This window comes from Coregonus lavaretus (genome assembly GCF_964263955.1).
Source record: "Coregonus lavaretus genome assembly, chromosome: 34".
Taxonomy (NCBI): domain Eukaryota; kingdom Metazoa; phylum Chordata; class Actinopteri; order Salmoniformes; family Salmonidae; genus Coregonus; species Coregonus lavaretus.
In genome coordinates, this window is record NC_140021.1 from 19,048,880 (window position 1) to 19,074,253 (window position 25,374).

A 25,374-nucleotide genomic window follows, 5' to 3' on the forward strand; every position below is an offset into this window, starting at 1 on the left:
GATTGGATTTAATTAGATCTAAATGTTTAGATGAAATTGGATGTTATACAAACACTTCTAATAGGGAAACATTGAGTCATTGAAAAGGGGTCAGTGGCTTTATGAACAGGCTGAATGAAATAAAATGTACAAGGTTAACAGGTGTTGAGAGCCACAAATAAAGGAATCATAGTTGAAAAACTAGAAGACCAATATAACTTAATTTATATAAACTTTCTTAATGATTGATTAATATACATTTTCTAGGGAATTTATTGCTTTATTTTTCTTCTTTGGAAGGACAACAAATTGTATGTAAAACTGTTAGCCTTTGAGACAAACTGTTACTGTATACATAATACATACTGTAGGTATTTTTAAAATAGATCTGCAGTTCAATCAATAACAAAGCTGGCACCCCACCACTATTTAGGTAAAAACCTGAGGGATGGGGTTGGAGGAATGTTACCACTCAAATTCATAGACAGAACTATACATGAGTTCAGAATTATAAGAAGACAGTTGGTGTGTGTGTATGTGTGTGTGTGGGTGTGTGTCACAGGAGGTTGGTGGCACCTTAATTGGGGAGGACGGGCTCATGTTAATGGCTGGAGCAGAATGAGTGGAATGGTATCAAATACATCAAACACATGTTTTCCATGTGTTTGATGCCATTCCATTTGCGCCGTTCCAGCCATTATTATGAGCCGTTCTCCCCTCAGCAGCCTCCACTGGGGTGTGTGTGTGTGTGTGTGTGTGTGTGTGTGTGTGTGTGTGTGTGTGTGTGTGTGTGTGTGTGTGTGTGTGTGTGTGTGACAAACACACCCAGTGGAAAAAAGCCAAGTGGAGTTAGCTAGCTGGAGGTGACAGCTTAAAGACTGTCAGGCAGCTTTCTGTTGCTATACCCCCAGGGGAGTTCCCTCTGTCTGCACCATGTTAAAGAACATACACCACGCTACGTGCCTCTCTGCTCACATATCATTTGCACTGCTGCTATAAGGGCATCAAAAGAAAAAAGTCATTTTGTAAAGGAGACGTTTGGGGGGGTGATATCATAGAATACATCCACACCAACTCAGATGGATCTCAAGGGGGGATTAACACACACACACACACAGAGAAGCCGTCACAGTGTGAATGTGGTGATCTGAGGCAGGGTGATCCTTAGTGCAAGTGACTGGGTCACATGGTCAAATGTAACAGAACCCTCCCACTCTAGAACCATACCAGCTCCATTCTCCTCTTCTCCACTGAGCTCATGTTCTGTCACAGCTAATGAGAGTGGTGGAACCGGAGTGATGGATCCCCTCCGGCATCTCCTCACAGAGAACTAGCCTACACTCAGTGTGGTGGAGATAGAGATCTCTGTTTTTATAATACAGGGAGACACATTAGCTAATTACTATTAGCTTGTTTCATTTTGTTCAATTCATGTTAGGTCCTTTCTTATTTTGAGCCAACGGTTTGTGAAAGAAACCTAGTTTTCTTCATATACTGTAAAACATTATGCATAAATTGTGAATTACACCAAAAAAACTGTTTAACCATTAAGGCAAGGTAGTCTGCGGGCTACAGTCCACAACAATAACACTGCCTTGTACACTTTTTACAAGGTTGGTTCCCTTCCGGCTAGAGGGGACAGCCAGTTTTGTCCTTGAGATCCTATTCCCAGTGTAGCTCTCATACTCTCCATGGTGATTTATAGATGGTATTGTTGTGTTTCTCAATATCGTTCAATACACAGCCCGTCCCCCTGCCACTCTGGACCTTGTCATGGCTTCCTTCCAAATGGCACCCTATTCCCTATGTAGTGCACTACTTTTGATCATGGCCCATAGGGCTCTCGTCAAAATTAGTGCACTATATAGGGAATAGGGTGCCATTTCGGACATAGTCCCTGTCTCAGATCTCTGCCTGGTGCTATAAGGCCCCTGATGGCCCTGGGGCCCCTAGACACACTAATTGGTTTGGGGAGGATTTTGATAGCCTGGAATCCAAACTGATGCTCCGTTTTAATGGTGAAACTGAGCATATCAGTTTAGATTCCAGGCTATGATTTTTTGGTCATTTCAGTTTTAATAAGAGGGAATTCAACACTGTTTGTGTTATGTGGGCAAGAAAGAGGATGCACTGTCATGGGCCTGTCCTGTCTAACCATATAAAGCACCCGTTGAAAGGGAGGTAAGGGCACATACACCGACCTACGCATGGAGACATGCACACAGCATAGGCTCATATGCACTCCAAAATACTGATGCCACAAGGAAGAAGTCGTAGTACATCCTTTTTCCAAAAAAAACATAGTGTATGAGAGTTTAGCCATGCTTTCAAAATATCTGTAACTTTACACACATAAAACAAACACTATTTACATGTGTTGCAACATACATGTTAAATAAACAGCTGTTAAATTGGACTGGATGGAATGAAGTGGAACAGCATTCATCCACATTTGGATGGAGGAGAGGATGGAGCCAATGCTAACTGTCAGATGGACATAAAACTGTCAATTAAAAATGATCTCTCAGAGCTTACCCATTTTGAAGTCAGGTCCACGACAACCTTCCCAATTTAAGCCCTGATATTACTGTAGTGTAAGTGTTAGTTGAAGAGCTATTTCAAATCAATCATTATATTGGATAGCACATTCACAGAAAATAATAGTCTACTTACTATCAGAATTAAAAAATGTGTTGATCTCTTTGGGCACATTTCATTCTGTTATGTTACACTTCTTCAGAAAGCAGGGAAATCTATGCCCTTAACCTGTGAAGCTAGGTGCTTCCTATACGTGCTGTAAAAATGAAGAATCAAAGCAATAGTCTTTATGCAATGCCTGCTCTCTTCCTAGTCCACTTTCTCTATCCATAGTGAAATGCATACACCTTTGCTTTGAAATATTGGAATTGCTGTGGTTTAATGATAATAAAAGTCAATTTTTGCAGATAACCGCAACAAGACAAAGGCACTTGCAGACACTGCCACCTATTGGCAAGAGAGGAAAGCTATCTGGCTAAACTAAGGCATACAGTGGCTTGCGAAAGTATTCACCCCCTTGGCATTTTTCCTATTTTGTTTCCTTACAACCTGGAATTAAAATTGATTTTTGGGGGATTTGTATCATTTGATTTACACATCATGCCTAGCACTTTGAAGATACAAAATATTTTTTTTGATGAAACAAACAAGAAATAAGACAAAAAAACAGAAAACTTGAGTGTGCATAACTATTCACCCCCCCAAAGTCAACACTTTGTAGAGCCACCTTTTGCAGCAATTACAGCTGCAAGTCTCTTGGGGTATGTCTCTAAGCTTGGCACATCTAGCCACTGGGATTTTTGCCCATTCTTCAAGGCAAAACTGCTCCAGCTCCTTCAAGTTGGATGGGTTCCGCTGGTGTACAGCAATCTTTAAGTCATACCAGAGAATTAGATTGAGGTCTGGGCTTTGACTAGGCCATTCCAAGACATTTAAATGTTTCCCCTTAAACCACTCGAGTGTTGCTTTAACAGTATGCTTAGGGTCATTGTCCTGCTGGAAGGTGAACCTCCGTCCCAGTCTCAAATCTCTGGAAGACTGAAACAGGTTTCCCTCAAGAATTTCCCTGTATTTAGCGCCATCCATCATTCCTTCAATTCTGACCAGTTTCCCAGTCCCTGCTGGGATGGTGTTCTCGGGGTGATGAGAGGTGTTGGGTTTGCGCCAGACATAGCGTTTTCCTTGATGGCCAAAAAGCTCAATTTTAGTCTCATCTGACCAGAGTACCTTCTTCCATATGTTTGGGGAGTCTCCCACATGCCTTTTAGCGAACACCAAACATGTTTGCTTATTTTTTTCTTTAAGCAGTGGCTTTTTTCTGGCCACTCTTCCGTAAAGCCTAGCTCTGTGGAGTGTACGGCTTAAAGTGGTCCTATGGACAGATACTCCAATCTCTGCTGTGGAGCTTTGCTGCTCCTTCAGTGTTATCTTTGGTCTCTTTGTTGCCTCTGATTAATGCCCTCCTTGCCTGGTCCGTGAGTTTTGGTGGGCGGTCCTCTCTTGGCAGGTTTTTTGTGGTGCCATATTCTTTCAATTTTTTAATAATGGATTTAATGGTGCTCCGTTGTATGTTCAAAGTTTCTGATATTTTTTTATAACCCAACCCTGATCTGTACTTCTCCACAACTTTGTCGCTAACCTCTTTGGAGAGCTCCTTGGTCTTCATGGTGCCGCTTGCTTGGTGGTGCCCTTTGCTTAGTGGTGTTGCAGACTCTGGGGCCTTTCAGAACAGGTGTATATATACTGAGATCATATTACAGGTCATGTGACACTTAGATTGCACACAGGTGGACTTTATTTAACTAATTATGTGACTTCTGAAGGTAATTGGTTGCACCAGATCTTATTTAGGGACTTCCTAGCAAAGGGGGTGAATACATATGCACGCACCACTTTTCCGTTATTTATTTAGTATAATTTTTTGAAACAAGTAATTTTTTTCATTTCACTTCACCAATTTGGAATATTTTGTGTTTGTCCATTACATGAAATCCAAATAAAAATCCATTTAAATTACAGGTTGTAATGCAACAAAATAGGAAAACCGCCAAGGGGGATGAATACCTTTGCAAGGCACTGTAGAGATTGTCTAACTCCCAAATGGCACCCTATCCCTATAAAGTGCACCCTATGGGCCTATGTCAAAACTAGTGCACTATATAGGGAATACGTTGACATTTGGGATGCAGCCATAGACATTGATGTCCGTGGCAAAGTGTCTTCTTGCAGTGATCTGAAAAGCCTTCGCTGTGATGGATGGCAAAGCCCAGCTGACCATATTGCTGTGCTAATAAAAACCTGCCCTGCAATTCACATACCTCACTGTGTTTTTTTTTTACTCCGGCACCATTGCTTTTAAGAGGAAAACTGGTTTAGGTGTCAAAAAGAACGATGCCCCTCCTCAGACCACGACTCACCTCAGAGGTATAGAATGAAAGGAGAGCTATATTTACAACTACGTTTTCTACCGGGTTGAGACAGCAGGATGGACCTTACAGATCAAACTTTTACCTCACTACTTCTTACTTGAAAGTTTTGACTTGATGTTTCATTACAAGGTGGACAGTTACTGTACAATAACAATGATTATAATCAAAATGTAAAAAGGAACAAGGAGAAAAAGATACAGCATAATAATAAATGGATCAAATAAAAAAGAAGACCTTGAAAGAAACAAAAGCAGCGAGTGTATAAAATGCAGTGCTGCTAACACTATCAAATGATGAGGAACTATCTGATGGCGAGCAAGCTGTTGCCATGCAACATGAACTATGGGCCATCATGGTGTCAGTACACAATGCAGTCAGCAGAGGATCGCTGGGTACACAGGAAGTCACTTGTTATCTCTTTGTATCCAGGGGTGTCTGTAAGGCCACTTCCTGTTTGAATTACAAGGAGAACGATTAGTGACAACATTTTATAATTAATGTGCAGATTATCCAATATATGTATTAGAGGTATCCATCTCACCTTCCATGAGATTATAGAGGTTGCAGTAGTTTGTGCCATGATCTCTAATGGCGTACCAGCTCTCTGAGACAGACATGGCCTGCAGAGAAAGAATGGTTCTGGTTAGAATAAGTGTTTTAGACCTGAGACAAGTTACTGTAGTGTTAGCTGCAGATAATCCACGAAAAAGATATGATCCTAAAAAGGCCTACACATGATATTATTGTCCTTATATGTCATATGGATGTATAGAAGTGACAACAGGATCAGAGAATATCCCTCCTACCGAGACGTGACAGTGGGTGAAGAACTCAAAGGAGACCAGACGGAATGTAAGGTCATCGACAGACTTCTTAAACGGTGTGGTGTGTTTGGCTGCTATGAAGTGTATAGAGGCTGCCTGGAGCTGGGGAGCAGCGAGAAAAAGAAAGAGATAGAGATAGAGATAGAGATAGAGATAGAGATAGAGATAGAGATAGAGATAGAGATAGACAGAGACAGAGACAGAGACAGAGACAGAGACAGAGACAGAGACAGAGACAGAGACAGAGACAAAGAAATATGCAACACCCATAGGGTTGTAAAACTACCAGTAATTTACCAAAGTTACTGGAATTTTCTCTAATTTTGGTAATTAACAGGTAATGTATGACAATCTATGGTAACTTTGGTAATTTATACTTAAATAAATAAAAATAAATAAAAAATATGAATTCAAGAGAAAACGGCTTAATTAATTAAAAAAGCATCTAATCAACAATGACATCATTTCCAATTAATTTTTCCAACAATGTACTTTTTTCACAACTGCCACCAGTTTGGCACCAAAACATTTACAACAATCACATATTGACAGAGTAAATAAAGTTGAGTAAAAATGTTAAGGAAATGTCATGCTGGAACCCTTACATTAAACACCAACGGTATTCACTAAGTTGATTGATTATATTTAGGTTTAGGATAATGTTTTACAGCTTTGTCACTCAATGTTTTATATTAAAATAATCTAAATTTATGATTTTATATATTTGACATGTTTTGAAAATTCCATAAAATCCTTGAATGTTTCAAAAAATTCTGGTAGTTTACTGGTAAACTTTGAAAGTTACCAGTAATATACCCTCCCTTTGTAACCCTAAACACACACAAGTAATTATACAAATAGAAACACACACACACACACACCATACCTTGTAGAGGCACCTCTGGCCCCCCAAGGCACAACTGGACATGGTCCTCCACTGCTTGATCTGAGTGACCAGACCTTCATAGACCTGTCTACAGGGGATCCCAAAGTACCTGCAGTCAGACCCAGAACATAGAAATAAATAGATGACAGGGCTCAATTCTTAGTCTCGTCCGCCATCTTTCCACAGCTTGTAGTTGAGAATCCTGGGCCTCCGAGGCTACTCAATACTATCATCCGCCACAGTCATTTCAGGTAAAATGGCACTGGCGCCATCTTATGGATACAGAGGGTAGTGTTCAACTGGGCCTATCATAGAACTGCTAATTAAATTCACAAGTGGTTGTGATAAATCAGCACCATGTAAAGCTATTTATGTTTATTTGGAGCCATTTTGTGCAAAGAGCTATAATAAATTATTAGTCATCATGAGGGGCATGCACTTTGGATTTAGGCCTGTCCATGAGATCATATGTTTGTATTGATATGGGTCAGACCATAAAACAGCAACAGTGAACAACAACAATAAAAACAACCAGAACCACAATAAAAACAGCACGCACCATGTGGTCAAAACACAGACATATAGTCATAGCCTAATAATGGTCAAACCGTAGCTTACCATTCTACTTTGCATTGCGCATGGAGAGGTCCCGCGGATGTGATCTTGAGATTTGAGGTCGCAAAAACTAGAGCCACTGCAAGGATCCACCCTGTCAAATGCATCTTGTGAAAAGTAATATTTTTTAAGCAGTATCCAACTAACACATTCACATCCCCAACAACAAAGTTCTGAGGCCTATTTTGGGAGACGGATAGAAAATCACAGGATGGTCATGTGAGTTTAGAGGAAAGGAAGCAGCCTAAACTCAATTAACTTTAGAAAAAATATCCATCATTCTACAGAGCAGAGACCGTCCACAGAGCCACAGAGGGCAAGACTAGAGAGACATCTACGGGTCATTGAAATGAAAGCATTCACTGCAAACTTGTGAAATTGAACATACATTACGGCCATACATTCCAGACACTTGCATGTTCAGGGTTCAATAATTAATTGGAGACTCTCCAGAAAGGAGAGAAAAAAGTTCTTAAAAGTTGTTGTAAGAGGATAAATAGGACATTCACTTTTTTGTGGTTGCAAATAACATCAATTTTTTACATTGGTTAACTCATTCTTTAGAATAGAATATAACTTTAATTTGATCCCTAGATGGGGTCTGTATGTGTTCGTTGCTCATGTTTTCCCAGAAATTGAAAAAAAGGGTAGTGTAGTCCACAGTAGGCTATAGGCAAACCTTCCTGTATCGTTGACGTGGACACACCATTCAATATTTTGGGTTGTGAATTGCATCCAAGACCCGCCCCGAAATGTCGCATTCACTCCGCCTCACCGGCGCACTTACCTATCCTTGCCCAGAGGTGTGTAATAGAACACGCCCCTTCCAAATCCAACTTCCAATCCGTGGACAGAATTTGCCAGACCCCCTCCTTTGATGCCGTCCTTTCACTATAGAACGCTCAATACCCCACGTCCGCTACATTTTGAAGACGCGTAGGTTGTGGAACATTTAAATAGATGTAGCCCGAGCCGCGAGCTAGTCGTGGACTGGATACTTCTGTTCATAATGTAAATGATCCCCGTGTCCTCCACGCGTGTTGAAATTTGTTCACGCAGCGCGCAGTTTCCATTTTTCCCACACAACTTTCATCTGCTTGGACCCGTCCATCGGCCGGATACATATTTGTACAGATGACCTAAACATCCAGTAAGTCACTGACATGACACACATACAGTAGGTTAACAGTTTGTCCACATTTATGCCATTGTTTGCTCTACTAATGCTGTTTGAGCATATGTGCTTTGGTAATTATTTTATAGACACTTTTTAAAGTTACAACATCGAAATCTTCAAGTAAACAAATAAAACATTTCTACAGGTATCAGATTTCCATATTTGCTTGCTACTTAGTAGGCTACACTGCACTGTACTAGGCTACAAACTTAATACTGTTTTTCTTCCTATTCAATTTCTGTCACAATTATGTTCTTCTGTTACCTTTTGACAATCTTGTTTTTTTTTAATCCTCGGGGATTAATGGTTTCGGTTTAATGCCGTGGGAATGGAAGTCATGTGGATTCTGCTCTCAGATCTCGAGTTCTTCACATTCCGTCCTGTGAATGAAACCCAGGAGATTCGGATTGGAACAGGCTAATTATTCATAGATTTCATCTCCGTCACTCGGTCGCGTCAAACCATTCTTATGACCGTTCTCAAGCCGCCCTCTATCGGCGTCGTCATAGTGGTGCCCTAAAGTGGTTATAAACCCAGTCAGTCATTCTGGATGGAGGTAACTACTGTTTTGTCTAAATTACACTATAGTGCCTGGAAATACGATGACATTGCAAAAGTAGTCAAATATGTAGTAGGAAACTACTTTGCCAGCATTATCATGTATTCGAATATACTTTAGACAGATGGCAATGTTGTCATTAGCTAGCAAAGTTAGTCAATACTGCATCTAAAGTCAATTTGGTGACATCAAAATTGACAAAAGGTTTTCCTACTAATAATTTGCCTCCTTTTGAATGTCATTGTATTTCCAAGCAACTGTAAAGATTGCAGTCAGAGTGCAGTATCACTGCAGTATGCTGCAAATACTACATCCAAAATAACACTGTTTTTTTTACTGTAGTAATTTTGTAGTGTAACTGCAGTTAGAGTGCAGTATAACTGCAGTTCCACTGCAGTACATTGCAGCTATTCTGCAATTACTGCATCCAAAATACCACAGCTGACTGCAGTTACAGACTTTTACTGCAGTTTAAAAACTGCAATATGTTTTTGTAAGGGCACTCATTGACGATGCATTGTGTAGAATGCTCAGTCGGGCATCAATCGGTTCAAAACGAACGTTCAAACGAATATTGTGACGAAACATGCAACCCATGATATTCACGATAGTCACGTCTATTATAGGCATTGGTTGAAGCTTGGTGTTAAATTAAAATCTCCCTATCATCATATCTAAGCCAATATGACACCAATCTCGATGAAAACTCAACGTGATTGGAGGTACATAACACACTCCCCGCCTATCGTCATCAGCCGTCCGTCAATTACCGAGAACCACATACCAGATTTTTTTAGCAATTGAGTTTTAAGAGTATTTCTTGCACCTACCTAGCTCAAATTCTAGAGGTCGGATTAAAACTAGACTATAGCGTCCATAAAGTGACCATTGGATTAAAAAAATGCCGGATTGACTAAATTTGTAGGTGCAACAGTTTTTTATAAAATGTATAATTTATCCCTCTCACGTGCACATTTCCGTCCGTTAAGAAACAACGATGTGCTACGATGTGTAGGATTTCTGACAATGCTAACATATTTTTTAGCCGTCGTCGCTCGACAACAACACAGCTGCTTGCCCCATGATGCCAGTCATAAGAAGTGTATGCGAACAAACCTAGGCTACTGTATATAGCTAGCTACATGGTGGTATTCAAGCTGAGGTTAATCAATAAATGCAAACAGAGATTAGCTAGGTAGCTAACTTGCTAACGTTACCTAGCTAATGTTAGCTTGCGTGTACAAAGTCCAGCAGCTAGCCTCTGTAGCTAGCTAACATCAGTCAGCTGAAAGCTGGCTAGCTAACGAACAGGCAAATAAAGGTAGCTAGCCAATGAATGTGATTTTGTTTTGATTAGCTAGCTAGCTAGCTAACATAATGTTATACCAATCACATGAGAGCTAACGTTGGCTAGGTAGCTAACCAACAAGCGAGGAAAGCTATCTATCTATATTTTGCCAAGTAAGGTACTTCTCACATAAGGCTGAAGTCATCATGTGTAAACTGCTGATCTAGACACTTGCGTATAATCGGAGCACAAAAAAATATGCACAAATAAACTCAACTGGCTTACCTGGTTAAATAAAGGTTAAATAAAAATAAATAGTTAGTTAACATTAGTTTTGTTAAGTTTAAAACCACCAAACATTAGGAAACTGCCACGCTGATCACGTTCATTTGCATTGCACAGACCAAATGACAGTAACGTTAAGACAAGGTTGCCAGATTTCAGACAGGACAAACACTGCAGTTAGCTATGCTACATTTCCTCGACTAAGAACATCCAAGACCACAACACAAACCATAGCTGAGAAAACAAATTGCTTTGTTAAGAAACAGTAAATTAGCTATGTTGAACCGCATATAGTAAATTTTTGAAACCAAAACGCACATGTAAACAGAACCTCAGTTGTGCATGCTTACCAGACTGACAGCACGTGTCAAATAAATTCAAGCTCCGGCATAAACTCCCTCTCCTGCTGTCTTGACATTTATAATCCAAATGTGTGCTGAGTGATCAACACGGTGTCAAATAAATGTTCTGTGTGTTTACAGACAATCTGAAATCGCCATCCACAAGTAAATTGTAGTCGGGGTGCTCCACACTCTGCACCAGGTTAAAATGACAACATCAGAATCATTGCTTGCTTATTTGACTTGCTGTTTGAGAAGGTTTGAATCCTAAGCAACCTGCCTATACATAGTTTGAAGGAGAATACCAACATAGCTAGTGTAGTAGGTCAAAGCTATGTGCTGGAAAACCTTGGTAGAGCATGGGTGGAATAGGCATTGTGGTGCTCATGTGAATTCCATAAATTTTTTGGCTTCAGACCAATGCCTATTCTCACTTAAAATGTAGTTTCTTGTTTTTAATAATGTTTAATTGATCAGCAAGACCACACAGTCAACTCTATAGGAGTACTAGCCAAACTCTGACTATCAATACAGAATGTCTTACTTAGTCAGCGTATACACTACAATTAAGAGGAACTACCAAGGGTGTTTCAGGTGTTTCCAGACATGTAATTCCAGTATGTTGAAATGCCTTAATCTATGATGATGTCTCTGTTCCTGTCTGCCCAGTCTCTGAAATTATGGAGAAAAGACAAGCTGATTCACGGACCACTGTGGTGGAGGACCAAAACACATGGCATGAGCTAGCTATAATGGACCCAGTGGACAAACCACACCTGGTTCACAAGGTAAAACACACCCATTGCCCATGTCAGTGAATCAGGCTAAGCTCTCTGATGAGTAGGAAAAGCACTACACAATGGCCGCCGAGGGGAATATGCTGTGTGAATAGGGGCACTTTGCTTAAATAAAAGTTGTCCTGCTTACCCTGTTGCTGTTATTAGTCATTTCAACTGGTTGTGACTCAGACAGAATGTGAAGTGTTTGTTTGCATTTAAGATACTATATAGTCAGTTAGTTGTATGTCGGCCATTCATTGCTGTGGTATTACTGTGCTATAGAAGAGAAAGCTTATAGACACATTTCCCGGCACATTTCCCAGAATCAGAAAGCTCTTTGTTTACCTAGCAGTGGATACAATCACATGCAACTTCAAATGCAGCTCATGAAAGTTAACAAACACGTAATCAAATGGTTATCGACTACAACATCGCAGATGTCATCAGAGGATTGATTACCTAGCAAGCTAGCAAGCCAGCGAAGCAAGGTAAAATATCACAAATGGAGCTAGATAAAGCCAGAAGAATATTATACTTGTTGAACATAGCTATAGCCATCAGTCTTGCATGTTTTCATGGTCATCACTCACTCACTGTTAAGTTTGTCAAGGTTCCGACTTTAGCGTTAGCTATCCTTCTACAGAGCTTTTTGGTCGGGGGATGCGTGCGCATCACTCGAAAGTGATGTTGCCTCTCCTCTCCTCTCTCCTCTCCCGAAGGACTCAGAAGACCAGGAGGCTCTGGTGTTGAATGGGTCTAAACATCCTAAACATCGCCCTCTGCTTGTCTCCTTCGCCCTGGAGGAGTTTGAGTTTCCCTCCAGCGTCTGTTTAGAAGAGATGCCCCTCTTCCCCCAGTGGCACCTACCCCTCAAACTGATGGCCATCTTGATGGCGCTGACCTTCCTGTACACCTTTATGAGGGATGTGCTGCAGCCCTTTGTGTCTCAGAGCAGGAGTGACTTCTATAAGATCCCTATACTGGTGATGAATAAGACCCTGCCATGGACGGCCATATCTCTGCTTGCTCTGGTCTATCTGCCTGGGCTACTGGCTGCCCTGCTACAGCTGCACAGAGGTAGGCTACATGCATACACATACTGTATGTATGGAGGCAGGTACACACACACATGCACACACACACAGACACACACACACATGCAGGCAAGCACATACATATACATACTCCTAAGTATGCTCAAAGTCCTACACTTAAATTTGCCCATTACTATGTGCTACACATGATGCTTTTCCTTTGAGACTTACAGTGGGGAAAAAAAGTATTTAGTCAGCCACCAATTGTGCAAGTTCTCCCACTTAAAAAGATGAGAGAGGCCTGTAATTTTCATCATAGGTACACGTCAACTATGACAGACAAAATGAGAAAAAAAAATCCAGAAAATCACATTGTAGGATTTTTTATGAATTTATTTGCTAATTATGGTGGAAAATAAGTATTTGGTTAATAACAAAAGTTTCTCAATACTTTGTTATATACCCTTTGTTGGCAATGACACAGGTCAAATGTTTTCTGTAAGTCTTCACAAGGTTTTCACACACTGTTGCTGGTATTTTGGCCCATTCCTCCATGCAGATCGCTGGGCAACACAGACTTTCAACTCCCTCCAAATATTTTCTATGGGGTTGAGATCTGGAGACTGGCTAGGCCACTCCAGGACCTTGAAATGCTTCTTACGAAGCCACTCCTTCGTTGCCCGGGCGGTGTGTTTGGGATCATTGTCATGCTGAAAGACCGTGGAGCCCCAGATCGAGGGAGATTATCAGTGGTCTTGTATGTCTTCCATTTCCTAATAATTGCTCCCGCAGTTGATTTCTTCAAACCAAGCTGCTTACCTATTGCAGATTCAGTCTTCCCAGCCTGGTGCAGGTCTACAATTTTGTTTCTGGTGTCCTTTGACAGCTCTTTGGTCTTGGCCATAGTGGAGTTTGGAGTGTGACTGTTTGAGGTTGTGGACAGGTGTCTTTTATACTGATAACAAGTTCAAACAGGTGCCATTAATACAGGTAACGAGTGGAGGACAGAGGAGCCTCTTAAAGAAGAAGTTACAGGTCTGTGAGAGCCAGAAATCTTGCTTGTTTGTAGGTGACCAAATACTTATTTTCCACCATAATTTGCAAATAAATTCATTAAAAATCCTACAATGTGATGTTCTGGATTTTTTCTTCTCAATTTGTCTGTCATAGTTGACGTGTACCTATGATGAAAATTACAGGCCCTCTCATCTTTTTAAGTGGGAGAACTTGCACAATTGGTGGCTGACTAAATACTTTTTTTCCCCACTATAAGGCGTCCGCATGCTTCCCAGCCGAAACAGTTTGGAACAGTTTGTGCATATATTATGACGACATTTTGTGACGTTTTTGTTCGTTTTGGACTTTTTTCGGATATTCGGGCACACAACATGTTTTCTGGAGGCAAGCCGAAGTCGGTAGCCGATGTCAGTAGCCGAAGTCTACGCCTCTTCATCGATGATTGGTCAACAGTAGAGATTCTTCAATAACGTCTTAGTTGTCATTCCACGAGAGACGACTCGTTTTCATGCACATTCTGTCGTTGACAAATACTGCACCAAACATCTTAGTAGATGTAAAATTGCGCGACTAAGATCTCCTCGGCAAAAACGTTCAATTTAATGACAGATTTTCTGAGTTATCTTAGATTCATTCTGACTGTTTTGAGGAATAGTCTGGCTACGGCTTCTCAAAATGGACAAACAATACTATTGCTGCTTTTTTCTCGTTTTGCAAGCGAAGGTCTTTTAAGGGAGTATGCGAGCACACTTGTTCAGTTCGCCTAGCCGACTTCGGCTAGCCGCCAGCCGAACTGAAGCATGCTGACGCCTTTACCTCCACACCAGTGGGCCGCCAGTGTTTTATGTTAATGTTAGCTCTAGTGTTATTATATCAGGAGTGTGACACTAAATACTTGTGGCGAGCAGGATCAACAACCTCTGCATCATTCAAGACTGTTGGTTTGTGAGGTGTTAAAGTTCACACAGCCATTTTTATGTAAATAGCATCTGAAAATGTCAAATCAAAGTTTATTGGTCGTATACACAGAATTGCAGATGTTATCACAGGTGCAGCTAAATGCTTGTGTTTCTAGCTCCAACAGTACAGTAATACTTATTTAACACAATACACACATCATCCAGAAAAAGAAAAAATAATAAAGAAATATCAGAACGTGCATTTACATTCATCTAGCACACTTTTTCATATTTTGTTTTTACTGGTACCCCATGGGAATCGAACCCACAACCCTGGCGTTATAAGTGCCGTGCTCTACCAACCACACGGGATGTTAGAGAAGTTAGATAGATGGAAACGGAACATTTAAAAAGTGAATCCTCAATGGAAAAGCGCGATTAGGCCTACTACCACAAACAGTACAATTTGAAATGTCATTGGAGTGCACATTTGTACACATACTTCCACAAACACACACTGACATGAAATCAGTGCAGTGAGACACACAGTTTGCATAAGCGCAGTTGGAGTGGATTTATTTACTTATTTATTTAAGTTTAGAGAATAAATGAAATCCTATTTATAGTTGTTATGAATTAGCCAGAGGTTGTTTTTCCCTGCAGGAAGGTCTACTCTTGTCTGCCTGGCAGAAGAACCTCAAGAAATTATGTGTCATTGTGTCAACACCAACACCCTAGTCAAATAAATGCTCCAGTTTGACCTTACTACCCCCCCCCCCCCCCCCCCCCCCGCTCCTCTCCTTGTCTGACCCTTCCCCTCAATCTCCCCTCCCCCTCTTCATCTCTCCCGCCCCCTCTTCATCTCTCTCTCTGTTCAGTCCCTACTCATAAGGGTAATTGGAGCCTTGCAGTGTATAAATATAGGTTGAGGTTTCCTCAGTGCAATGCAATTGTAGGGGGTTGAAAATATGCAGCCAGCCACAATGGAAGCAAGCTTCATCAGGTTCACAAATAGATAGGATAGGATAACACATAGGATTTTTGGGGCTGGGTTTCCCTACAATAAAGGTCAATGGATCATATGAAAAGTACTGAAGTTAGTCTATATTAGGGTTCCACTGACAGCCAGACAGCCAGGATGTGGCAACATAGTGTCAAACCAGAACATTTGTTTGACTAGGATGTTGTTGTTGACACGATGACACACACTATCGTGAGGTTCTTCTGCCAGGCAGACGAGATGTAGATCCACCATGTAAAAATGACTTTCCCAGCTCTCTCTCTCTCTGTCTCTCTGTCTCTCTGTCTGTCTGTCTGTCTGTCTGTCTGTCTGTCTGTCTGTCTGTCTGTCTGTCTGTCTGTCTGTCTGTCTGTCTGTCTGTCTGTCTGTCTGTCTGTCTGTCTGTCTGTCTGTCTGTCTGTCTGTCTGTCTGTCTGTCTGTCTGTCTGTCTGTCTGTCTGTCTGTCTGTCTGTCTGTCTGCCTGTCTGTCTGTCTGTGTCTCTCTCTCTCTCTCTCTCTCTCTCTCTCTCTCTTAGGTACCAAGTACAGCAGTTTCCCAGGCTGGTTGGAGAGGTGGATGTCTATGAGGAAACAGCTGGGCCTGCTAGCCTTCTTCCTAGCAGCACTCCATGCTATCTACAGCCTCTGTTACCCTATGAGACGCTCCTACAGATACAAGCTGCTCAACTGGGCTTACCAACAGGTAGATGGCTACTGGCTAGACCAGGCTTGTATAAAACATTTTGTATAACTGTTGATACGCATTTTATACTATGATGAACAGAAGGCTGCTTATTTCATCAATATGGTGTATATTCAATCAAACTCAATCAATCAAATGTATTTTTATAAAGCCCTTTTCATATCAACAATTGTCACGAAGTGCTTATACAGATACCCAGCCTAAAACCCCAAAGAGCAAGCAATGCAGATGTAGATGCACAGTTGCTAGGAAAAACTCCCTAGAAAGGCAGGAGCTAAGCAGAAACCTAGAGAGGGACCAGGTTCCAAGGGGTGGCCAGTCCTCTTCTGGCTGTGCTGGGTAGAGATTATAAGAGTACATGACCATTTAAGGTTAGATCGTTCCTCAAGATGTTCAAACATTCATAGATGACCAGCAAGGTCAAATAATAATCACAGTAGTTATAGAGGGTGCAACAGGTCAGCACCTCAGGAGTAAATGTCAGTTGGCTTTTCATAGCCAAGCATTCAGAGGTCGAGACAGCAGGTGCAATAGAGAAATAGGGAGATAGTGAGAGAGAGAGCGAAAGAGAGAGAGATAGGGTTGTATATTGGTATATCATTTCATGACAGGGTAAACCAATTCTTAGGTGACAAATTATGGTGCCAGGTTTCTGTTGGCGTTGAGGTGGGAGCGTTTTGTTATGTGCTGTATGCCGGCCAGCATAAACAGAACCACCTGATCGTTGTGTACTTTTCTCAGTATGGAATCTAATGTGAATATGAAGAATAATAACAGCTATTATTGAAAGCCAACTTTATATTGACTCTGTTGCCCATCCCAATACGCCAGTTCTCAATCAGGCATTGTTGTCAGATGTGACTTTGATATGTGTATGTGAAATGCTTATTTGATAAATATGGCGTATATTCAATCAATCAAATGTATTTTATAAGGCCCTTTTTACATCAGCAGTTGTAACAAAGTGCTTATACAGATACCCAGCCTAAAACCCCAAAGTGCAAGCAATGCATATGTATGGTGGCTGGGAAAAACTCCCTAGAAAGGCAGGAACCTCGAGAGGAACCAGGCTATACGGTGTCAGAGGAAGGCCCTAAAAATTGTCAAAGACTCAAGCCACCCAAGTCATAGACTGTTCTCTCTGCTACCGCACGACAAGAGTTACCGATGCACCAAGTCTGGAACCAACAGGACCCTGAACAGCTTCTACCCCCAAGCCATAAGACTGCCAAATAGTTAGTCAAATAGGTAACCAAATAGCTACCCAGACCATCTGCATTGACCAACTCTTTTGACTCATCACATATGCTGCTGCTACTGTTAATTATCTATCCTGTTGACTAGTCACTTTACCCCTACCTGTATGTACATTATCTACCTCAATTACCTCGTACCCATGCACATCGACTGGTACACCATGTATATAGCCAAGATTACGGGAAACTTCCAACTAGGATTTTTTTTTTTTACTGGGAATTTTGGGAAAGTTACTGGAATTTTGCAACCTTAACCATATTATAATATAATTGTAATTGTCTATCTCTCCATCAGGTCCAGCAGAACCAGGAGGACTCATGGGTGGCAGATGACGTGTGGCGTATGGAGATCTATGTCTCCCTGGGTATCATGGGTCTGGGTCTGCTGGCTTTATTAGCTATCTCCTCTCTTCCCTCCATTTCTGATGCCCTCAACTGGAGAGAGTTCACCTGGGTGCAGGTATCTATCTGACCCTGAAAAAATATTATTTTCTGTCTGACTGTCCGTATGTCCTTCCATTCAGCTGTCTGTCTGCGTGTCTCTCGATGATTTAAGTGGTCAGTGTTTCCTCTCCAGCATCTACAGTTGAAGTCGGAAGTTTACATACACTTAGGTTGGAGTCATTAAAACTTGTTTTTCAACCACTCCACACATTTCTTGTTAACAAACTATCGTTTTGGCAAGTCGGTTAGGACATCTACTTTGTGCATGACACAAGTAATTTTTCCAACAATTGTTTACAGACAGTTTATTTCACTTATAATTCACTGTATCACAATTTAAATTGACTGTGCCTTTAAACAGCTTGGAAAATTCCAGGAAATGATGTCATGGCTTTAGAAGCTTCTGATAGGCTAATTGACATCATTTGAGTCAATTGGAGGTGTACATGTGGATGTATTTCAAGGCCTACCTTCAAACTCAGTGCCTCTTTGCTTGACATCATGGGAAAATCAAAAGAAATCAGCCAAGACCTCAGAAAAAAAATGGTAGACCTCCACAAGTCTGGTTCATCCTTGGGAGCAATTTCCAAACGCATGAAGGTACCACGCTCATCTGTATAATCAATAGTACGCAAGTATAAACACCATGGGACCACGCAGCCGTCATACCGCTCAGGAAGGAGACGCGTTCTGTCTCCTAGAGATTAACGTACTTTGGTGCAAAAAGTGCAAATCAATCCCAGAACAACAGCAAAGGACCTTGTGAAGATGGTGGAGGAAACAGGTACAAAAGTATCTATATCCACAGTAAAACGAGTCCTATATCGACATAACCTGAAAGGCCGCTCAGCAAGGAAGAAGCCACTGCTCCAAAACCGCCATACAAAAGCCAGACTATGGTTTGCAACTGCACATGGGGACAAAGATCGTACATTTTGGAGAAATGTCCTCTGGTCTGATGAAACTAAAATAGAACTGTTTGGCCATAATGACCATCGTTATGTTTGGAGGAAAAAGGTGGTACCTTGCAAGCTGAAGAACACCATCCCAACCGTGAAGCACGGGGGTGGCAGCATTATGCTGTGGGGGTGCTTTGCTGCAGGAGGGACTGGTGGACTTCACAAAATAGATGGCATCATGAGGAAGGAAAATTATGTGGATATATTGAAGCAACATCCCAAGACATCAGTCAGGAAGTTAAAGCTTGGTCGCAAATGCGTCTTCCAAATGGACAATGACCCCAAGCATACTTCCAAAGTTGTGGCAAAATGGCTTAAGGACAACAAAGTCAAGGTATTGGAGTGGCCATCACAAAGCCCTGACCTCAGTCCTATAGAAAATGTGTAGGCAGAACTGAAAAAGCGTGTGAGAGCAAGGAGGCCTACAAACCTGACTAAGTTACACCAGCTCTGTCAGGAGGAAGGGGTCAAAATTCACCCAACTTATTGTGGGAAGCTTGTGGAAGGCTACCCAAAATGTTTGACCCAAGTTAAACAATTTAAAGGCAATGCTACCATATACTAATTGAGTGTATGTAAACTTCTGACCCACTGGGAATGTGATGAAATAAATAAAAGCTGAAATAAATAATTCTCTCTACTATTATTCAGACATTTCACATTCTTAAAATAAAGTGGTGATCCTAACTGACCTAAGACAGGGAATTTTTACTAGGATTAAATGTCAGGAATTGTGAAAAACTTAGTTTAAATGTATTTGGCTAAGGTGTATGTAAACTTCCGACTTCATCTGTATTTATCTCTATTTGTGTCAATGACCCTGAATTTCACTGTTAGTCTGTCTGCTTGGCAGTACTTGTGGAACTTAGTAGCTGTTGACAGGCCTCCTTATTGTTTACCTATCTTCTGGTCCTTCCGTCCTGCAGAGGAGTCTGGGATATGCGGCCCTGGTCCTGTGTATGGCCCATGCTCTGGTCTACGGGTGGAGGAAGTGGGTGGAGCCTAAGCACTACGTGTGGTACACCCCTCCATCCTTCATCCTGGCCTCGCTCCTCCCAGCCACCGTCCTATTGGTCAAGGCCGTGCTGCTGCTGCCTTGCCTGGACCGGAGGCTGGGGCAGATTCGTCGAGGATGGGAGAGGCCCCGCCCCCCAAGGGGAAGGGGAGTGACTGAAAAATGACACAGCAGTGACGATTGATAAATTGTTTCAATTATGGGATAAGACCGGAAGCTTGGTCTCTGGAACTCAAGGATAATCGGTGCTGGTTGATGGACAACATAAAGTGGCCACTGCACAGTTCCACTCTTCTGCATATTATACAGATATCTGTTTCACTTCCTGATTATAGAGGTGACAGACTCTGTAGTCTATACACAGTGTGTTTACTGAATTGATGTCCTGAGAGCGTAGCCTGGTTAAGCAGACTGACTTCTGCGCTCATGTTTTGTTTCACTGAGATATTGCAGGATCAGACAAGGCTACTGAGAATGCTCAGCTCAGTTGAAGGTTAAAGAAAAACGAAGGACCATCTTGTGGCATGTTTGCACCCAGTCAGGGAAACATGGAGAAACCAAAGCCTGCTCCTCTTAGACAAAAGTTCTATAAGTAAGTAGTTAGTGCATAGTAATGTTATTTAATGTCAAACTGTAGACAATGTAAAATGTAGTGCACTGTATAAGGAATAGGGTGCCATTTGGGTCATACTTTCTTTTTTTATTTCTTTTTATCTTTTTGGGGGGTAGATCAGCTTAATATTGCAGATAGATTGTAACTTCCATCAATGTAATCCCCCATGTTTTTTATATATATATACTCCTCTTTATTACTTTTCAACTTTTCTTACTATCTACACCTTATGGACACAGTCAATTTTACAATAATTCTATTTTATTTGTTTTTGCTCCTGAACTTCTTCTACTCTCAACCTCTCCGATCATTTTCATGATGTCCATCCGGTTTGCTTCTACAGTGGGGAGAACAAGTATTTGATACACTGCCGATTTTGCAGGTTTTCCTACTTACAAAGCATGTAGAGGTCTGTAATTTTTATCATAGGTACACTTCAACTGTGAGAGACGGAATCTAAAACAAAAATCCAAACAATCACATTGTATGATTTTTAAGTAATTAATTTGCATTTTATTGCATGACATAAGTATTTGATCACCTACCAACCAGTAAGAATTCCGGCTCTCACAGACCTGTTAGTTTTTCTTTAAGAAGCTCTCCTGTTCTCCACTCATTACCTGTATTAACTGCACCTGTTTGAACTCGTTACCTGTATAAAAGACACCTGTCCACACACTCAATCAAACAGACTCCAACCTCTCCACAATGGCCAAGACCAGAGAGCTGTGTAAGAACATCAGGGATAAAATTGTAGACCTGCACAAGGCTGGGATGGGCTACAGGACAATAGGCAAGCAGCTTGGTGAGAAGGCAACAACTGTTGGCGCAATTATTAGAAAATGGAAGAAGTTCAAGATGACGGTCAATCACCCTCGGTCTGGGGCTCCATGCAAGATCTCACCTCGTGGGGCATCAGTGATCATGAGGAAGGTGAGGGACCTGCCCAGAACTACACAGCAGGACCTGGTCAATGACCTGAAGAGAGCTGGGACCACAGTCTCAAAGAAAACCATTAGTAACACACTACGCCGTCATAGATTAAAATCCTGCAGCGCACGCAAGGTCCCCCTGCTCAAGCCAGCGCATGTCCAGGCCCGTCTGAAGTTTGCCAATGACTATCTGGATGATCCAGAGGAGGAATGGGAGAAGGTCATGTGGTCTGATGAGACAAAAATAGAGCTTTTTGGTCTAAACTCCACTCGCCGTGTTTCGAGGAAGAAGAAGGATAAGTACAACCCCAAGAACACCATCCCAACCGTGAAGCATGGAGGTGGAAACATCATTCTTTGGGGATGCTTTTCTGCAAAGGGGACAGGACGACTGCACCGTATTGAGGGGAGGATGGATGGGGCCATGTATCGCGAGATCTTGGCCAACAACCTCCTTCCCTCAGTAAGCGCATTGAAGATGGGTCGTGGCTGGGTCTTCCAGCATGACAACGACCCGAAACACACAGCCAGGGCAACTAAGGAGTGGCTCAAGCATCTCAAGGTCCTGGAGTGGCCTAGCCAGTCTCCAGACCTGAACCCAATAGAAAATCTTTGGAGGGAGCTGAAAGTCTGTATTGCCCAGCGACAGCCCCGAAACCTGAAGGATCTGGAGAAGGTCTGTATGGAGGAGTGGGCCAAAATCCCTGCTGCACTGTGTGCAAACCTGGTCAAGACCTACAGGAAACGTATGATCTCTGTAATTGTAAACAAAGGTTTCTGTACCAAATATTAAGTTCTGCTTTTCTGACATATCAAATACTTATGTCATGCAATAAAATGCAAATTAATTACTTAAAAATCATACAATGTGATTTTCTGGATTTTTGTTTTAGAGTCCGTCTCTCACAGTTGAAGTGTACCTATGATAAAAATTACAGACCTCTACATGCTTTGTAAGTAGGAAAACCTGCAAAATCTGCAGTGTATCAAATACTTGTTCTCCCCACTGTATATGCCATATCTTTCTAACTGTGCTCTTTCCCAAAAGCTCCCAACATACAACCTATATACTTATTATGGACACAGTATGCTTACATTATTAGTTATCTTGTTATTATTTGTTGTTATTTGTTATTAGTCCCATCCTTCAACTCCATTCAATACCTCTCATCTATCTCTTGACACCATCCATATAGGATTTCTATTTGCCATATATATTTCAACCGTACTGTGATGTTTTACAAAAGTTCTGAACCTTTCTATTCTCATTGCTTCTACAGATTGTGAATTAATAATAAACAATTTTGCTCAAAGTATTATTATATTATTGATCGATTGACTATGACTTTTCAGATTACCCAGTAATGCTATCTGCAAGGTTAGCTCCAGGTAAATATTGCAATCCTTTAGCCATTCCTGGACCTGTGTCCAAAAACAAGCTACAAATGGACAGAACCAAAACAAATGATCTAATTATTCTGTCTCTTCACAGCAAAATCTGCAGAGCTGGGAAGATTGTATCCCCCATATTAATAACATTCTATTGGTAGCAATAATTTTATATAATAATTTAAATTGCAAGATTCAAATGTTTTAATCCGGTGTCGTTTTGCGTGTCAGTTCATAAACACTATGCCATGGGATCGGTATGTCAAAAAGTCTCTTCCCAACTATTTTGCAATCTATATGGGACGGCTGTCAATCCTTTGGTCCTTAAGTGAAACTGATATACTTTTTTATTTATCACAGTTTTCCTTAACCAATTATGTTCTTTAATGCAAGGCCGACAGACAAGTTCCCCCTTCCACTTTCCACTTTTGCGGTAAGGCTGCAATTATTTGGTTGTAATTTTGGGTAGAGCAGACATTTCCGTATGTTTTTGTTAGCTGCATGTGCGACATAACTACACCAGTCCTACCGATGATATCATTTACGAAGATTATACCTTTTTTAAACATTCTGTCAAAAAATAAAGTTTTTTTTCAATTAGTATATTTGAATTTAACCACAATATTTGTTGCATTATTTGTTCTGTAGTTTCTGGAGGATTAAATTGAAATTGCAACCAACTTTCTATGGCTTGTTTTAGAAATAGTGATATTTGGGAGATTATTTCCTTTTCAAATAACTGAAAATGAGTGGTTGTAATCTGAATAAAGGGAAAAAGGCCATTCTTGAACATTGGTTGAGACAATCTTACTAATTTGCTTGAGAACCAGTTCGGATTTAAGTATAACTTTTGTTTGACTGAAGCTTTTAGTGATAGGTCTAATGCTTTAATATTTAATAATTTCAGTCCTCCGAATTCATATTCATTATATAAATAGGCCCTTTTAATTTTGTCTGGCTTGCTGTTCCAAATAAAATTGAATATTTTTTTCTCATATAATTTAAAAAACTGTTCGCTAGGCGTAGGCAAGACCATAAGCAAATAGGTAAACTGGGATAATACTAAAGAGTTAATCAGGGTGATTTTTCCACAAATTGACAGGTATTTACCTTTCCATGGTAGCAAGATCTTATCTATTTTTGCTAACTTTCTATTAAAATTTATTGAAGTGAGATCATTTATTTCCTTTGGGATATGTATTCCGAGTATATCCACATCACCATCAGACCATTTTATTGGTAAACTACATGGTAATATAAAAATTGTATTTTTTAGTGATCCAATACATAATATAGTACATTTGTCATAATTTGGTTGTAATCCAGAGAGGTTAGAGAATGTACCTAGATCCTCTATGAGGCTGTGGAGGGATTCTAGTTGTGGATTTAAAATAAAACATGAATCATCAGCGTACAATGACACCTTTGTTTTTAAGCCCTGGATTTCTAATCCTCTGATATTATTATTGGATCTGATTTTAATAGCTAACATCTCAATGGCCACAATAAATAGATATGCCGATAGTGGACAACCTTGTTTCACTCCTCTTGACAGTTTAAAACTTTCTGAGAAATAGCCATTATTTACTATTTTACACCTAGGGTTACTATACATGATTTTGACCCATTTTATAAGAGATTCTCCAAAATTGAAATGCTCCAGGCATTTATATATAAACCCCAGTCGTACTTTATCAAATGCCTTTTCGAAGTCTGCTATGAATAGCAGGCCTGGTTTCCCATATTTTCCATAGTGTTCTATTGTTTCCAATACTTGCCTTATATTATCTCCAATGTATCTTCCATGTAAAAAACCTGTCTGATTAGAATGAATAATATCCGACAATACCTTTTTAATTCTATGCGCTATATATTTTGCTAGAATTTTTGCATCACAACACTGAAGTGTAAGGGGCCTCCAATTTTTTTAATGGACTGGATCTTTATATTTTCCACTTGTATCCTGTTTCAGTAATAATGAGATCAGACCTTCTTCTTGAGTGTCAGATAATCTACCATTTACATAGGAGTGGTTAAAACATGCTAATAACGGTCCTCTTAGTATATAAAAAAAGGTTTGGTATACCTCGACTGGTATGCCATCCAACCCTGGAGTTTTCCCGGATTTAAAGTCTTTAATTGCATCCAGAAGTTCCTCATCTGTAATTTCACCATCACATATGCTTATGTATTCTTGATCATTTCTAATGTATAAAAACGTGAGTAATGTTGAAAAACATTACTTTATCCTATTCTAACGAGTACTTGGCCCGTTTTTGTATGAAACTGTTTAATCTGAGGATGCTCAACTAGTACTTTTTTTTTCTCATCAAGATTCAACCTCACATGGGATTTAGCTTTTGCAAATGAATGATACTACTCCAATACTGAAATCCTAAAAGGATATATGAC

The 25,374-nt window shown here is 40.7% G+C and overlaps 2 protein-coding genes across 3 annotated transcripts; one reads left to right on the top strand and one right to left on the bottom strand.

Annotated features, from left to right (window-relative positions):
- Positions 1-5,174: 5,174 nt before the first annotated feature.
- LOC311109317 (uncharacterized protein) lies at positions 5,175-8,811 on the bottom strand. 2 transcript variants are annotated; one of them, XM_084152154.1, is made up of 5 exons: positions 8,713-8,811; positions 6,657-6,765; positions 5,753-5,872; positions 5,488-5,566; positions 5,175-5,396 (listed from the first exon to the last, which is right to left on the bottom strand). In XM_084152154.1, exons 2-5 carry the CDS (start codon positions 6,696-6,698, stop codon positions 5,305-5,307), a joined length of 333 nt encoding a protein of 110 aa, XP_084008280.1. In that variant the 5' UTR covers positions 6,699-6,765; positions 8,713-8,811; the 3' UTR covers positions 5,175-5,304. The 2 variants fall into 2 exon arrangements, with proteins under 2 accessions (XP_084008280.1, XP_084008279.1); XM_084152153.1 differs by lacking the exon at positions 8,713-8,811 and adding an exon at positions 7,275-7,673.
- Positions 8,186-21,197, top strand: LOC311109316 (STEAP family member 1B-like). The gene is made up of 6 exons (XM_084152152.1): positions 8,186-8,421; positions 11,591-11,709; positions 12,420-12,777; positions 16,188-16,354; positions 17,906-18,070; positions 19,940-21,197. The coding sequence occupies exons 2-6, from the start codon at positions 11,602-11,604 to the stop codon at positions 20,192-20,194; spliced, it is 1,053 nt and encodes a 350-aa protein (XP_084008278.1). The 5' UTR covers positions 8,186-8,421; positions 11,591-11,601; the 3' UTR covers positions 20,195-21,197.
- Positions 21,198-25,374: the final 4,177 nt, after the last annotated feature.

Bases quoted from the DNA above. Each gene is read 5' to 3' on its own strand.
- LOC311109317 (XM_084152153.1), bottom strand. From the start codon at position 7,378: ATGCATTTGACAGGGTGGATCCTTGCAGTGGCTCTAGTTTTTGCGACC. The intron at 6,766-7,274 runs GTAAGCTACGGT...GTCTGACTGCAG, and splicing joins GCGCAATGCAAAGTAGAATG to GTACTTTGGGATCCCCTGTA. The intron at 5,567-5,752 runs GTAGGAGGGATA...CTTTCTCTGCAG, and splicing joins TCACCCACTGTCACGTCTCG to GCCATGTCTGTCTCAGAGAG.
- LOC311109316 (XM_084152152.1), top strand. From the start codon at position 11,602: ATGGAGAAAAGACAAGCTGATTCACGGACCACTGTGGTGGAGGACCAA. The intron at 12,778-16,187 runs GTAGGCTACATG...TCTCTCTCTTAG, and splicing joins CCTGCTACAGCTGCACAGAG to GTACCAAGTACAGCAGTTTC. The intron at 16,355-17,905 runs GTAGATGGCTAC...TCTCTCCATCAG, and splicing joins TCAACTGGGCTTACCAACAG to GTCCAGCAGAACCAGGAGGA.